This window comes from Dysidea avara, chromosome 10 (assembly GCF_963678975.1).
Source record: "Dysidea avara chromosome 10, odDysAvar1.4, whole genome shotgun sequence".
In the NCBI taxonomy this organism is placed as follows: domain Eukaryota; kingdom Metazoa; phylum Porifera; class Demospongiae; order Dictyoceratida; family Dysideidae; genus Dysidea; species Dysidea avara.
This window is the reverse complement of record NC_089281.1, coordinates 3142320-3158248: the sequence shown is the minus strand read 5'-3', so window position 1 is coordinate 3158248 and position 15929 is coordinate 3142320. Positions and strand designations below refer to the sequence as shown.

Sequence of the window (15929 nt, the reverse complement as noted above, 5' to 3'; positions counted from 1 at the left end):
ACTTCCCTAGGGAGAGTGTTTTCAGGATAATTTCATTTAGCGCCACCCATGTACTATCACGTGATTGCCTTTATTCGTGTAGACATTATCACTCCCAATTCGGATATAACTTTCTGACGAAACAGTGCTCATGCACAGTAAAACCAGACAGCTAGTGATTAACATATCATGTCACGTAAATTAATTGATACATGCAACAACACAGTATTTCACAAAATGCACTTTTAAAAATAAACCACTGTCCCATGTTGGTAGACAAATAAGAAATGATTATTGGCTTTGCTTCATCTGCCATTGTGTACTTGAGGGGACACCAATCTTCAGTACTGCCAAGAAGGGGATGGGAGTGGGGTAGGGGTGCAAATGGGGCAGTTTGCAAATTTTCTCCCAGGCTAGATGGAACACCCTTGCCACCACCTCCACTGGCTGTCAAGTGCTGGACAGTTGAATAACACCGGATGACAAACAGAGGTATCCACCACTGTTGCCCCCTATTCCACTCTGGGTCACATACCTGGATTTAAAAATAACAATATGAAGTTACGACCAAATACAAAGCAATATGTTGCTTGAAAATGCTTCCTAGTGCCCTGAAATTCCATGATGGCCTTTCATCTATGAATTCACGTGTTACCTCTATTGAAAGTTCAATAAATGAGATACAACATACTGGAAATCATCTTAGTACAGTTAGTGAAGAGGTTAAACAATTTTCAAAGCAACACCATGAAGTAGTTAGCCAAATGTCCGACCTAACAGCAAGAATCAATAAACTAGTTTCACATAATAACAAAATACAGAATCAAATAGAAGATATCAACACAGCCATACATAAAAAGTCTCTTGCAGAAGTAGTTCAGCAGTCTGTTTCAGAGGTGACTGCCAACTCACCTACTTCTGAAATACCTTCAACCAGCACAACACTAACTATCCTTGATGAACTTGCTGATAGAGAGTGTAGATGAAAAAACCTAATTGTATACAATATGCCAGACTCTCAATCAGATCAACAGAAATTCAAAGAACTATTTTCAGTAATGTCATGACTATAAACCTAAGCAAAACAGCGAAATGCATTGTGAAAGAAATGATACGTATACAAAGTAAACATATAACCACTTCTCTATATGGATTCATTCACAACTTTCAGGTTTTGCATGGAGTACAATGTGTGCTCTAATCCACTTCCCAATCCATAAAGTATGCTGAAAAGTGTTGGTGTTAGCTAGTTCATGCATTGTGTTAGTATGTTCACTACGCAGTGTGCACTAATGTTTCGCTAAACTATGATGTATGTGAAAATTACTGTGTAGTTGCATTTCTGTCAATCATGGCTGACAAATGAATATGTGTAACCAGAATTTACAAAATCACCAAATGGACAAAACTAACTAACTAACATGATCATTAAGTACATATGTAGCTGCATTGGTTTTGAGCCTCAACATTCCTCAAACTTTGTTTTGAGGAATGGTAATTTTTGGTAAGGTCCTGGCTTAACGGAAGCTAGGGAACAAGAGTGGATAGCCTTGTAACATACAGTTGGCCAAATGTTTGTATTTGTGTTTCTGCTGTTCAAATAAGGACATGTGCATACTGTAGACTCCGGTTATTAGGCGTACATGGTTATTAAGTGCATATTGCCTGTTAAACGCATATGGTAGACTTGTGCTAGACCCCTGTTTGTTAAGTGCATATGATTGAAATCGTCTCTGCCACCTCGTACTACATAGAATTGTTGTCAGAACGAATCAGACATGTCACAGCACACTCGATGCCTCATCAGGCCCGTGTCTAGCAGATACTGCCATCTGTGATAACGATAAGCTGTAACTGCTATCTGAATTCTAAAGATTTCCATTTCCACGATTGAAGCAAACTATTAACTAGTGTTCAAATCGCTTGAAAACTGTAGAGGGCACAACTAATGCTCTCCTAGCAGAAATTCCTTACCGTAATTTATAAGCGCATGTGCTTAACAAGCATAGTAAATTTCACAAATAATTCCTCCAAAAATTATAAGCGCATGCGCCTAATAACCGGAGTCTACGGTACCCTGTAAACTCATCTCTTCAATTGTCATCCATATCCATTTTGAAACCTACCAGTCTTCTACGTACCACCATGCACTCTCCACCCCTATGTGAGTACCCTGATACTACTATATAGCTCTGCAACTTTTAATCTTATTTGATGGGAAATCAACAAGTAGCTACTATAACATAGTATAGGAAATTCTCTTAGTCAGTATAAGTTAATGCAGCATTTTTGAAAATTTTGTACGTGCTGTCACTACCTTTGGTAAGTTGCAATGGTTTAAAGTCTTTAAAACCATTTATCTTATAACTAATGAAGTGCAACTTGGATTAGGTATTAGGCTTACAAATTCCAGTCACATATACATATATGTAACACCTCCATTCTGTAGATCGAAGAAATCCCAGATGATACTTATGCCATGTATATGTAATAGTTATACCACAGGCATGACTGCTTTGCCTGATACATACGCATGTGCCTGAGGACAAGTGCATATATACAGGCAAAGCACAAGTGCCCTTGGTATAACTAATATGTTCTACTTCAGCATGCAGACTTACCTAATTAGCAAAATCTTTAATTGTTATACCCTTCTCTTATATAGGGAACCAAGTAAGCTGTGATTGTGGGATTGAAGTTTGCCAAACAAGTTGAGATTGTGGGATTCACTTTAAATACATCAAATAGTAGTTTTATTTTACTTTTGCTAATATAGTAATTTTAAGAGACTAGTGTTAATTATGTTTCTTTAATTACTACATTTACAAAAGTAAAAAAGCAAACTACAGTTGATATATTAAAATTGAATCCCAGAATCACAGCTTGTTTGACAAAATTCAACCCCACAATCACAGCTTGCTTGATTCTCTATATAAGAGAAGAGAGATAACAGTATAACATCAAAGAAATCTAATGATTTCTGCACTCCTATTAGGTGTGCAATGTCTCAAGTTAATGAGATATACGCATTGCCTTAACGAGATATAAGCACAGGTAGCAGTGTGTATGTCTCATTAGGGTAGTGTGTAACGAGATATATGCACTGGTACCAGTGAACATATCTCGTTAAGGCAGTGCATATATCTCGTTAACATTTTGAGTCAGTGCAATATGTGATTTATATGCACTGGCTTTCCTTTGATCTGAGCTGTGAAAGTGGTACCTCTCAGAGGGATGCGGTACACTGTGGTGTATCCTGTATTCCCAGGAAAGTGATTGCATTTCAAAAAGAGCAAGCCACTTTTACTGAAGCAAGCTGGTATTTGTTTCTTTATTTGTATACACATTTAGGCCAAAATCAATCATGGGAGTTAATTGTGGATAACATGAAATACCACTATATAATTTAATGGAGCTTATCTCTCTGAATGGAAATCTATTAGTGATTACTTGGTTTTGCTTCGGGAAGTGATGCAGGTTATAATGGCATTATCTCAGGGAAAATACATAATGTAGGAGTCCTTTTCAGTAAAAACTTGAGCTAAGAAAGCTCGATATCAATCAGCAGGCTGAAAAAGACAAAAAACTATTGTTGCATGTGAAAGTGCTACTGGACAAGCCACTGCAAGAGTAATTTTGAAACAAAAGCTGTTAATGTTTTTGGACAAGTGGTGGATTGCCTGGCATGACATACGGTAGCAGTGACACATGTGTCTTGATTTTTTTTTCAGGTTAATCCTGGCAAAGTAATCACAAAATTTAACTTTAGGCTGTTGCTTCTGCTAACATCATATCAGGCTTCTGAACTTGTGACATTTATTCCCTTAATGTTTCTTTTATTTGTGTCACTATCCAAATCAGCAAGTTATATCTGAAAGTATAGCCCAGAAGGAATCAAGCAGTGATCCACTGGATCAGTGGTGGATTTAGAGAGGTTTCTGGGGTTTCGACAGAATCCCCTTTTAAATTTAGCTCAGTGGCAGTCTAAATATATAAACATTGTTGCACTGACAAGTTGTCATAGCAAACAACTATATACTACTGTATTTCAGTAGCATGCATTCAGTTGCACTTAATCAACACCATTTAAAGTTATTAAACCCTCAGCAACACTTCACGTTTTTCTCCCACTGCATTAAAAATGATCGAGATACTCTAATAGAGCAGTCATATAGCTACTCTAATAGAGCAATCAAAGCTACAGCTTGTAGTCACCATATTTGCCCTGTAGTATTTACAGTATAAAGCATTGGATTTATTGCAATTGGTAACTAAAAATCCGATTTCAGAGCTTCTAAAATCTCAAAATTTTCCGTCATCAGATACCTTATTCAGCTATACCTATACTTTCAGAAACCCCCTTTTAAAAATCCTAGATCCGCCACTGTGGATGGATGGAAAGTGTTTACCACCAAGTGATCGAGCCTCATCAAACTGATGTAATCAGCATTTACATGCAAGGTGCATCCTTATTCATATCATCTCCTAATTGTTCTAAAGTAAATTCGTTGATTCTTTCATCTGTGAAAACACCACTGTTGTCTCCAGTATCACTCTGGCAAGTATGTGAAATATTAGAATTACTATCAGTCTTAGTCCAATTGAATACTCTGACCATGTGACAACTGCATGATGAGCTGGTCTCTTCATATGATCAGATTAGCAGTCATCACCAATCCCTACAGCAATAGCTTCTAAGTTGCAATTACATGTCTCTAGCTGAACAACAGTATTGCTGCTCCACCAAAAAGGCTAACTTACAAGTGATGAAAGCCTGCTATGCTTGAAGAAATAGAAGAGCAGTGACTAAAAATTATTTGATTGTCCAAACAGTTAAAATAAAGTGGAGAGGACTTGCATGACAAAGTGCCAGTAAAGAGGAAAACTGGTGATTTCTGACTAACTAGTGGGTCTGGGGCATACTCCCTTCAGGGAAATTTTTGAAATGTAAGTGTGCCAAGATTGGATCTGGAAGCAAAATAAGAACTATGTACATGATTACGTATACATGCCTTTTTAGCCCCTGTAGAAGAGGCAAAGAAAGATGCTCTTTTAGATAAAAGAAAATAGGTAAGCTGATTATGGGTTGCAAAGAAGCAGCAATGAGAAGAAAAAGAGAGAGGAGAAAGCTAGAGAACAAAAGGCAAGCAACGGGAAAAGATGCAGCATGATGAAGACTACAAAATAATCAGCCAACATGATGGGATATCTACCTGCAACTGCCAATGGAATTACCATATCCAGTACTACTACTACCACTGATGGAGCCAGGTCAAATGATGTGTGACTACAACTGTGACCATTGGAACTAGAGTGACATGTGAATTTGTAGATGAGACAAAGATAATGAGGCTGTTGATCCAGATCCAGGAGGATTTGCCTGCACTAACTTGTAACACTTGAGCAGTGCACAGGTGTCCCAGTGCTTGTTCACTGTGTAGACACACTAGTGGCAGCCAAAGGCTTTGCTTTTGCCTTGTATGTGTGTGCACACGTGTCCCCTATTGACAAGCCTTGGGAAACAGTATTTACTGGCTGAACTGACTCACGAGTTTGGCTTTTGTGTGTCTGGCCCAGTGCATGTTGATGTCACTTGGCATTTGCCTTGTCGCTCAGGACTACCATAATCTTAACCCTGCACATATATCATTAATTAACAGCTGTTTTAGCAGCTATTACGTGAAATGTACGTTAAATTTTGATTGTGGACATATAGGAAATAGGTCCTGTTTAGGTAGCAAGTAAGTGTAATGATGGTCAAAGAGGTAAATACTGGAAGATACATTAAATATTGCTAGAGCTGAGGAGGTATAATGTGTCTGAGGGGACAGTGATTACAAGAGACAAAATGACAAAGTCTACGAAGTGAATGGTTATGTTTTATTGACTGCTAGTCAGGCAGCACCAGCTGAAGGAGTACCTGTGCAAAGAGGAGTAGGAGTGGCACTGGTATTCGATGGCCCAGGTTGGCAGTCTGGAGCAGAAGGGGTCTGGCTGTCAACAAGTGTGATGCAGACCATACATCAGAGTTAGATGGGACCAACAATCCTACCACTAGTTTCTTAAAAAGTATGTCAGAAAAGTTTTAGGACCAGGAAACCTCAAGCATCCTGCCTCAAGATACACAAATGTCTTTCAGAAAAGCAGAAATCTGTTTATCGGAGTGCTGGAGATTTAGTTTATCGATAGGAGATCATGCAGCCTATATGCTGCTTGGAACACATAACCTCACTCTTCACTGTTCTTGAAGGGTATCCCTTCAGCAGTGAGTAATGAAGACTGGCTACTCAAGCTGTTCTTCCAGAGACCCTTGATCCCTAGCTTAGCAGTTAAAGGTCTGAGCAATTCATCTTTTTTAGAGATGAGAAACTGTAAGCTACAAAAACAAATATCACAGTGGGAAGAACAGGATGTGACTCAGCAAATTCCTGAGACGTTACAAGACATACATGCCAATATGAAATTTAGATGAAATAGATAAGATGACAATCATCACTGGGGATTGGAACCAGGAGTTCTTTTCATCAATGGGTGAGATTCTATACTAACACCACTTCTTCCTTCAAACAATTGAAAGCAGAATAGTACATATGTCAACTGATTAATGCCCCCCTTGCATGAACAGGGTAAACCTTGGCAAGGACAATCAACTGGCTTATACCTAACATCCTTGTGTGACAATGGTACTTCAGGTAAGCTAGGCTTACAGACAGTGAGCAGTTGTATTATCCAGGCCCCACAAGTCTTTTAAGCACCACACAGTTACAGACTCCCTGCGCTCGACAGACAGTGACCAACAGGAACAGGGATGCATGTACTGCGCACATGCGTGTGTGTGTGTGTGTTTGTGTATATGCGTGTACAAGTGTGTGTGTGTGTGTGTGTGTGTGTGTGTGTGTGTGTGTGTGTGTGTGTGTGTGTGTGTGTGTGTGTGTGTGTGTGTGTGTGTGTGTGTGTGTGTGTGTGTGTGTGTGTGTGTGTGTGTGAGTGAACAAACACATGCAACAACCAAGAATTGCTGTTTACCCTCTTCATAAAGCTTTTGACTCACGTCTGGTGTTCCTTCTTGAATTTTGAAAATTATTAGGTCCTTTCATGAAGATATTAAAGCTGAATTTATGGTTGGTAGTGCATTTTCTAAATCTTTCAAGGCTTTTAGCAGAGGTTCACTCTTGTATCCACAGCATTTGTGCTGTATTGCTTACCTGGAAGAGTGACTGTGATTGTGGTGAAGAAATTTGTGCTGATGCACTGTATGATTCCAGACATATTGGTTGATGATAGCCATACGTATCTTGGCTGAATGTTGTGAAGGTAACAGAATTTCAGTTTGCTGATGATTTAACACTGCACTATATACAAGCTGCGACATACCAAAACTAGTAGATGGGGTTTAACTATTATTTTTAGTGTTCCCCATTTATTGTGGTTATCAATCTTCAATGCAAGGGATTTATTTGGCTTTGTGGTTTTTCACTATCACCTATGTGAAAAATAAAGATACCATGTTGACTAATTAGAATAACTGTTTATACTGTATATGACATCATGCATGATGAAATTTCCTGTTTTTCAGAAATAATTTTTTGCAACATTCAATTACCTGTGGTGCTGTATGCAGGCTCCACTGTGTCTGCTTTAGCATCTTTTGCATACCAGTTGTATGAATACTGTCAACATCAACTCTAAGTATTGTTTAAAACATCATCTAAAATGACTCTATATTTAGACAATTATATTATTGCTACATCAAACTTGTATAGCAAAAGATTTAAACAAGAGTTCATAATATTTTTACGAAATCTTGATTTAAACTATACCAAAATACTTGACATCACTATAAATTTTATATTTGCAATGATATGTATGATGCAATAATATGATGCAATCATTCCAGTTGCATTCCAACATGTTGTTTATATAGTATCTGCTAGTAGCTACATACACAAGTTGATATATAGATGTACAGTACATAGTGATTGCATCCTGTATACTGTATGATGTTGCTGAATTATAGTGACTGACTACTTGTAATATCAGTATTTTAAAATCTTGTGTGTTGTTGCTTTCAATAGACTTGTCAGCCAATCACAGAAGATTGCTCTGCAATATTTTTCTTGTCCCTAAGGAAACTGCAAATCTCAGCTAATATGTCAGAACAGATGACTTCTATGTCAAAAGTAACTCAAAATAAATATGTGGAACCAGTTCCTAATGTACAGTCTGGACAGAGCAATGCACATCTAAGTAATGTAGTTACTAAGAATAATGTACCAACACATTCACTGTCACTGAAGGGAAATCAAAATAGAAATCATAGAATATGTAGTGGCATATCTGATAGTTACCAGCTATTTCTGTCAGTACAAAATGATGTAGTAAACCACAGAAAGTGTTACGTTGCAATTACCCGTGTGAATTGGAGGATATCTGAATGGTTTGCAGATTTGAAAAATCAAGCAGAAACTCAGAGAAAACTTCACTTATTTTTCATACCTTTGAAGAATTTCACCAAGGATGTTGTCTCATTCAATCCTTGTAAAATCCCTAGTATGAATCTAGCATCCAAAAGATGTAATGTCAATCAATTACAGGTTAGGTTGCTAAATAAAGTATAGGTTAATCAAAACACACGGCAGTGTGTCGTGCGGCCCAAGAAGCCGGCGCGCCACACCGTGAGTATATTGACAGGAAGAAAGAAAACGCGATTTTCACACCTATGTAGCTCTGTGATCCAATTACCTGATTGGAACCAAATTTGCTACAGAAGCCAGATAGGGGAGTCTACAAACGGAGAGAATAAACGTCTTAATGATTAAATTTGAAGAAAATCGCTCCAGACACGGGTTCGTCCAGACATTTCCGAGATACAAGCGACCAAAACTTCGTTTTAATTTTTTCTTCATTTCGCACACTTTGCGAGTGCCTTTTTGTGGTTTGAAAAGAATCGAGATAAAGACCATGGAGTTAGACACAAAACCCAACCTGTCAGTGTGTCACAATTACGCGATCTATTTTTATGAATAAAAAAGGAAGTGGCTATATTTACGGGCCCGTAACGAAGGATTTTTTTGCTATATTTACGGTATTCCTAAGTGCGCATGTGCAAGCATCTCATGACTTAGTTTGTTACTATTTAAAAAAAAAAACTTTGATAAAATCGTGACACAAAAAGGTAAAAGAAATGAAGAAAAAAAGCGTGATGTTATCGAGGCTCGAACCCACACATCCAGGATTGGAGTACCCACGCTCTACCACTGTACCACCGGTGCTTGCTGGCTTTTTCTCTTTTTTTTGTACTATTTAAATGTTACAAATCTATAGTCTAACCCATACCAGTGAAGAAGAAACCAAAGCTGAACCCGACCCTAACCCTAACGTTAACCTGACGTTTGCCTGTTAAACACAATGATGACTTTCGCTGTCTGTATGAAGGTAAGTTTTTGGGCGAGTTCGAGGCGAGCTAGGGTTGGATCGGCTAGGGTTGGCCCGGCTTCGCCGGGACGCTCGCTTCGCTCGATCCAACCCTAGCTCGCCTCGAACTCACCCAAAAACTTACCTTCATACAACTAGTGTGTTTGATACTCGAGTTATACAACAAACGACCAGGTAAATAAATATTTGCACCGTGATCGACTAAGTCACGAGATGCTTGCACATGCGCACTTAGGAATGCCGTAAATATAGCAAAAAAATCCTAGTTTTCATTTCAAAAAAAAAAAAAATCCTACGTTACGGGCCCGTAAATATAGCCACTTCCTAAAAAAAACAAAAAAAAAACTATTAGTTTTCACGCCTACCAGGCAAACTGCTTAGAGCAATGAGCTGAAAATCAGTATGTAGCTGGAATAATCATCATAGAAAGTCCTTGCAGTAGTACAGAAGAATCGGGTTACAAACCACTTTCGAAAGCGAACTATGTGTAGCAAAAGCGAGATCGAGATACTCTAATAGAACAGTCACCCTAATAGAGCATTCAACTGCCGAGATGCTCTAATAAAACAGTCACCATGCAGTTTACAGATAAATCGCTCTGGCGATTCAGACCATTACAAGTCACCCTGTAGGGAGATCAGCTTGAAACCAATCACCCTGTAGAGAGTTCAGCCACAAACAAATCACCTTGTACAGAGTTCAGCTACAACTACGTGGCAATTAAGTCACTCTGTGGAGAGCTCAGCTAGAAACAAGTCACCTTGTAGAGAGATAAGCTAAAAACAAATCACCCTGTAGAGAGTTCAGCTAGAAAATAATCACCCTGTAGAGAGATCAGCTACAAACAAGTCACCCTGTAAAGAGTTCAGCTACAATTCACTCTAGTGATATCAGATAAAAACAATTCACTCTGTAGAAAGACCAGCTACAAACAAGTCATCCTGTAGAGAGTTCAGCTACAAACAAACCACCCTAGAAAGTTTGGCCACAAACAAATCACCCTGTAGAGAGTTCAGCTACAAACAAATTACCCTGTAGAAAATTCAGCTACAAACAAATCACCCTGTAGATAGATCGGCTACTAACAAAATCACCCTGTAGAGAGCTCAGTTACAAACAAATTACCTTGTAAAAGTTCAACTACAAACAGATATCCCTGTAGAGAGTTCAGCTAGAAACAATCCACCTTGTAGAGAGAATCCTGTAGAGAGTTCAGCTGCAAGCAAATCACCCTGTAGAGAGTTCAGCTACATTCAAGTCACCTAGTAGAGAGATCAGCTGCAAACAAGTTATCCTGTAGAGAATAATTTGCATCTATATATAATTTGCATATTTACTGATAAATAAAAAATATTTAAAGTATTAAAAATCTGCTTTAAAACTTTTCTTCTTCATGTGGTAAAGAAAAAAAGATAGGTTAAAAAGCCCTTTGGGGTATACAAATACAAAAAGAAGTGATATCTAATCCAAAACAGCCAAGCTGCAAAAAAGAGTGCAGCCCCAAAAAAGGCTATGGTGAAAAAGATGTGAAATCCAAGGTGGCGGCCAAGAAATGGCTGTGATGGTAGGTTACTGGCAAAAATTTTAATAAGGACAATTCAGGTGAATCTGGTGCCGAATCCTAGTGAATTAAACTTGGAGGAGGCAACACAAATTCACCTGAATTGTCGTAATTAAAATTTTTGCCATTAACCTACCATCACTGCCATTTTTTTGCCGCCACCTTGGATTTCACATCTTTTTTCACCATAGCCTTTTTGAGGGCCGCACTCATTTTTTTACAGCTTGGCTGTTTTGGATTAAATTATGAAGTACAGTACAAGAAGCACCTCTGAAATCAATCCAGTCACTGCAGAAAATATAAACAATTCCCATTGTAGATGTGAAAGTCAACACAAGGAAGCCATCACAAATTGACACTTTGCACTGTCAGCAAAAAGAAATACGTAGGACCTGTATATTATAATTGATCATAAATAATTAGGGTGCAATTGTGATCACATGTATTAGCGCATTGTACACGCTGGTGTATTAGGCTTAAAAGACAAAGATAAAGCTATGCAGGTCCATACGCTTGGGAGACACTGCCAACAGCATCTTAAAGTCCTTCTGTTTATCGCAAGATGACCTAAAGAAGTACGAGTCAGTAGAAGCAAAATTTGATGGCCATTTTTGTAAAGAAGTGTAACACTATTACGAATGAGCATGATTTAATCAGTGTGTGCAGGAAGAGTGTTAATTAATCAGCAGATTGCTTCATCATCAATTTGTATGGATTGGTTCAACATAGCCATTGCAGAATTAAATGATATGGTATTGCATTGTATTGGGGATACATGACAGAAAGCTATCAGAAAGGCTTCAACTAGAGGTGCAGCTAACTCTAGAAAAAACAATTATCACAGTACGACAAAGTAAGACTGTTAAAAAGTAACAAAGCATCTCTGTCAAGAGAAACCTGGTAGCCTCTGTAGATGTTATTGGCAATTACCCTGCACAAAGGTCATGGAAGGCTACTAATAAATCTTCAAACACAATTCAAACATCACAAAATAATTAAACTCTTCACAAAGTTACCAAGTACATTCTCCACCAGATGTGGTAGATCACCCCCACCTAATCACACAGAATTCCCAGTCAAGGATGCCAATTTCCATCAGTGGCCACTTCAATACACTTTGCAAGCCTGCCAGACGTGTAGCAATTGTGTATCATCAAAATTCTTCAGACAGATTGCATTTCTTATGATGTTTCTTCCAAATTTATTGGAGTTGTCCATGACCAAAGTATCCTAGTATGGAGTGTATCACTACTAATGAATAATGAATAATTACAAAATTGAGAGTTTACTATTGATATGGGGGCAGGTGTGACAGTGATTTCTGAATAATTGTATAAACAAGTTGAGTATCTCCTCAAAGCCAGTTCACATACACACACTGTGTGGCCTGGACCATCAAACACTTCTGGTGGTTGGGAAGGCATTGTTACACTATGGAAGGGTAGCTCAGTGGTACAGGAAACAGTGTGCACTGTATAGCAATTAAGATTGTACCACTACTTGGAAGGGCAGTAATTTAAGAATTTGGCTTGGTTTAATGTGCAAATTCCATTCAACTTATGGATTTCCCAGTGAAGGGACAATTTCCAGACCTTTAGAAATAGGGAGTCAAACTATTTTTCCTTTGTACACCTTGTAGAGTGGATATTCCCCTTTTCGCATGTGTTAAGAAAGAATTGGCAAGGTGGAAACACTGGGGATTATAGAAAAGGTACAGTAAAACAGCCAATGGAATGGTGTACCCAAACCGAAGGTACACATTTGTGTTGACTTGAGCAGACTAAATGAAAGTGTTTGTTGAGAAAGACACCCTGTACCAAAGTGGAACAGACAACTTGCTGGTGCTACTGTATTTTCTACCTTGGATGCCAACTCAGAATTTTAGCTGATTCGTTTTTCACAAGAGTCCGCTTTATTAACTACATACCTTCTTTTCTCTGTGTAGATGATACTGTTTCAAACATCTCTGCCACTTGGCATTTCCTAAGTGCCCGAGCACTTTCAGCATTAAACGTCCACCATTCTCAGTGGTTGTACAGGAGTTGTCTGCTTCGTGGACAGCATTCTTATGTATGGAAAAAAATTCAATTTGAGCATAATAGCCACCTAGAGAAAGTATTGAGCAATTTACAAGAATCCAATCTCGCTCTAAATGCAGAAAAGTACAAATTTTCTCAGAAGTTAATTCGCTTCCAGCCAGATTGGTAGTAAACTTGGTTATCTGATTGGCCATTTCCAAGAGACAATGAATACCATCAACATTGGTAGGCCTTGGAGTGGTATGGCCCAGAAGTAGTAACCAAGCCATTACAAGACTCACTAAGCTCTAAACACCACTGGACTTAGAGACCTACTCAAGAAGAGGCCTTTAAAAGGTACAGCACATTTTTAGTTCTGATCCCGGCCTGTTCTTTCTTAGTTTGATCCTAATTTAGATACCGTGGTCTCATCTGATGCATCATCCTTTGGGCTAGGAGTAGTGTTATTGCAGAAGCAGGTACGTAGGTGTAACCCAGAGACCAGTGGCATATGCTTCTAGAGCCATGACCGCAGTATACCCAACCAGAGAAAGAGGCCCTGGTCCTCACATATGGGCATGTAAATGATCCACAGATTACTTGGTCTGGTTGACTTCCTTCTACTGTGAAACCGATCACAAGCCATTTGTACCCCTACCAAGTGAGTCCTGGCCACCGGACAGATTGTCTAGCTCACTCTCTATACTTCAAAGTTCCCTGGTGGTCTGCATAAAGTCTGTCCAGCTCATTGACAACTTTCAAATCTGAAGCAACTAGGTAATATGCTGTATAATATTATCAGCTTTGTTTGGCCAGGTGGAGTTGCTATAGGAAATAAGTTGTCGACAAGTTTCATCAGATTTCTGATGATGCAGGATATTATTTTGCTAACTGCTTCTAAGTTGTAAGTAGTGTCTGTACAACCGAGTTAAGATAAGTTTTGACCTCACTTTGAAAGTCCTCGTCTGTGGTACTAAGTTGCACCAGTGGGACTTTAGACAATTCAAGGTGTCTGCTATTACCACATCTTTAACAGGCACATAGCAGATAGTAAAAAAAACAACTCATTAGATGCATATGGATTTGTTGGCTCTAAGGAGCTAGAGGAATTGGTTAAAGCTGCAAAAATTGCTGTGAATTTCAGCCACAGCCTGCTCAGCCATTAATACCTACCTACTTTACCTCTCTCACCTTGGCAACAATTGGCAATAGATATATTTGAGTGCACACTAGAGCTGAAACGGATAGCAACTTTTACTATCCGGATATCCTGAACAAAACCTATCCGGATATCCTACGGATAGTGACATCATCACTTGCTATAGAAACATTTTATAGTTTATTGTAAGCATCCTTGTTTTACTAGTACTAGAAGCAAACAAACATTAACATGATAGCAAAAGGTTTGTGGTAATGTTACACTGTTACTTTGCACCGTCTGTAACAAGATTGGCAGCTGGAGAAAACATGAATACAAGATGTAGCAGTTGCTACAAGACCTTTTCCCGAGGTACAACTAGTCGTAAAGAACTCTTTATCAGGTAATAACTATTCTGTTACAACTTCTTCAGCAACATTCACAGCCTCGCTTCGTAATTTATAACGATGGGCGTGGTCGCGAGCAAGCTGATTAACTTACCAGGCTACTGTTAACTTCACATAATCTAGCTTAGCTAACTCTCCATGATGAAAATTGATTCAGCTAGTGATGAGAAGTTGGACAGATAAATGGCTTTAAGTTATTACTATCCGCTTGGCTTCAAAGTACTATCCGGATAGTAAATTATTATCCGGATATCCGGATCATACGGATATCTGTTTCAGCTCTAGTGCACACCAAGTCAAAGTTTGCCAGAAATGGTATTCAAGAGAAGTTTATTGTTGACAACAGACCTCAGTTTTTGTCAACAGAATTTTCTAGAATTTTGAGCACTTATGCATTTTACCACACAACTAGTAGCTCTTACTTTCCGTAAAGTAATGGGGAGGCAGAAAGAGCAGCACAGATAATTAAGGGCCTATTGAGAAAAGCTGAAGACCCCTACTAGGCACTACTAGCATACTGAACCACCCCTCTACAGATTAGTTTCAGCCCTGCACAATTATTGATGAGCAGGCGGCTGCACTCAACAGTACTGATCATACTTACCCTCAGAGAACCACAAGTACCAGATAAACAGATTGAGAAAGTCTGAGTAGGTGACAAAAATTGTATTCTTTTACAATAACATTTACAATGGCATATGTACATTCAACATACAGATTTCTGCAACAGTTTCATAGTACTGAACTATGATGATCGTCACAGGGTACAAGACTTAGAGCCATTAACTGTAGGGGACCAAGTGTGGTTGCCAGACGGGGCAAGTGGTAGCAACAAGTACTCCTTGTTCTTACATTGTAGAGATGGCCAAGGGACAGTACAGACGTAACAGAAGCCACATCAATCCAAGAAAGTGTTTTTCTAAAGAGAGTCCTCCTGATAATGACTCAGCAAACAAAGAGACTGGTCCTCAGCATGATGAGAATTCTGTTGTGACTAGAACTAGGAAAAGAGTGGTTGCACAGTAAAACCTCCTAAATGTTTTGACCTATTTGAGGACTGACATGACAAAGGAGAACTTAGTATGGCTGACTGTATGCTTGTATTATGTCATTGACTGTAAATAATTATGAAGTAAGATCACATGTATTAGTGTATTGTACATGTGTTTAGAATTGAAATGAATCTTTATTAATCACGGCATTGACAACTACTACAGATGAAGATGAAGGTAGCATGCGTTGTACGTACTGCGGGCACCTACTGGGATAAGCAACATCTAACAGTGAAAAAATTAAGCCCACAGTCTTTGCTTTTATTAAGTTATGCTTTACGATATTAGTAAGTCAGTCAGGCAATCAACGAAAAATTTCCCTTTAAAAAATCATAGCAT

General features: G+C 38.6%; 1 protein-coding gene and 1 long non-coding RNA gene across 4 annotated transcripts in view; both read left to right on the top strand.

Annotated features, from left to right (window-relative positions):
• The window catches only part of LOC136268153 (uncharacterized), a 62556-nt gene that overhangs the window by 2657 nt on the left and 43970 nt on the right, over positions 1–15929 (top strand). For 2 of the 3 annotated variants that reach the window (XM_066063404.1, XM_066063405.1), the window contains exon 1: positions 7920–8573. The exons of the other annotated variant lie outside the window; for it this stretch is intronic. In XM_066063404.1, the coding sequence (XP_065919476.1) occupies positions 8130–8573 (444 nt within the window). In that variant the 5' untranslated portion in view covers positions 7920–8129. Of the gene's footprint in view, positions 1–7919; positions 8574–15929 lie in introns of those variants that run through there. 3 annotated transcript variants of the gene reach the window in all.
• On the top strand, positions 9421–15754 carry LOC136268155 (uncharacterized). Its single transcript, XR_010706890.1, has 2 exons — positions 9421–15188; positions 15256–15754. It is a non-coding gene; the product is annotated as an uncharacterized lncRNA (long non-coding RNA).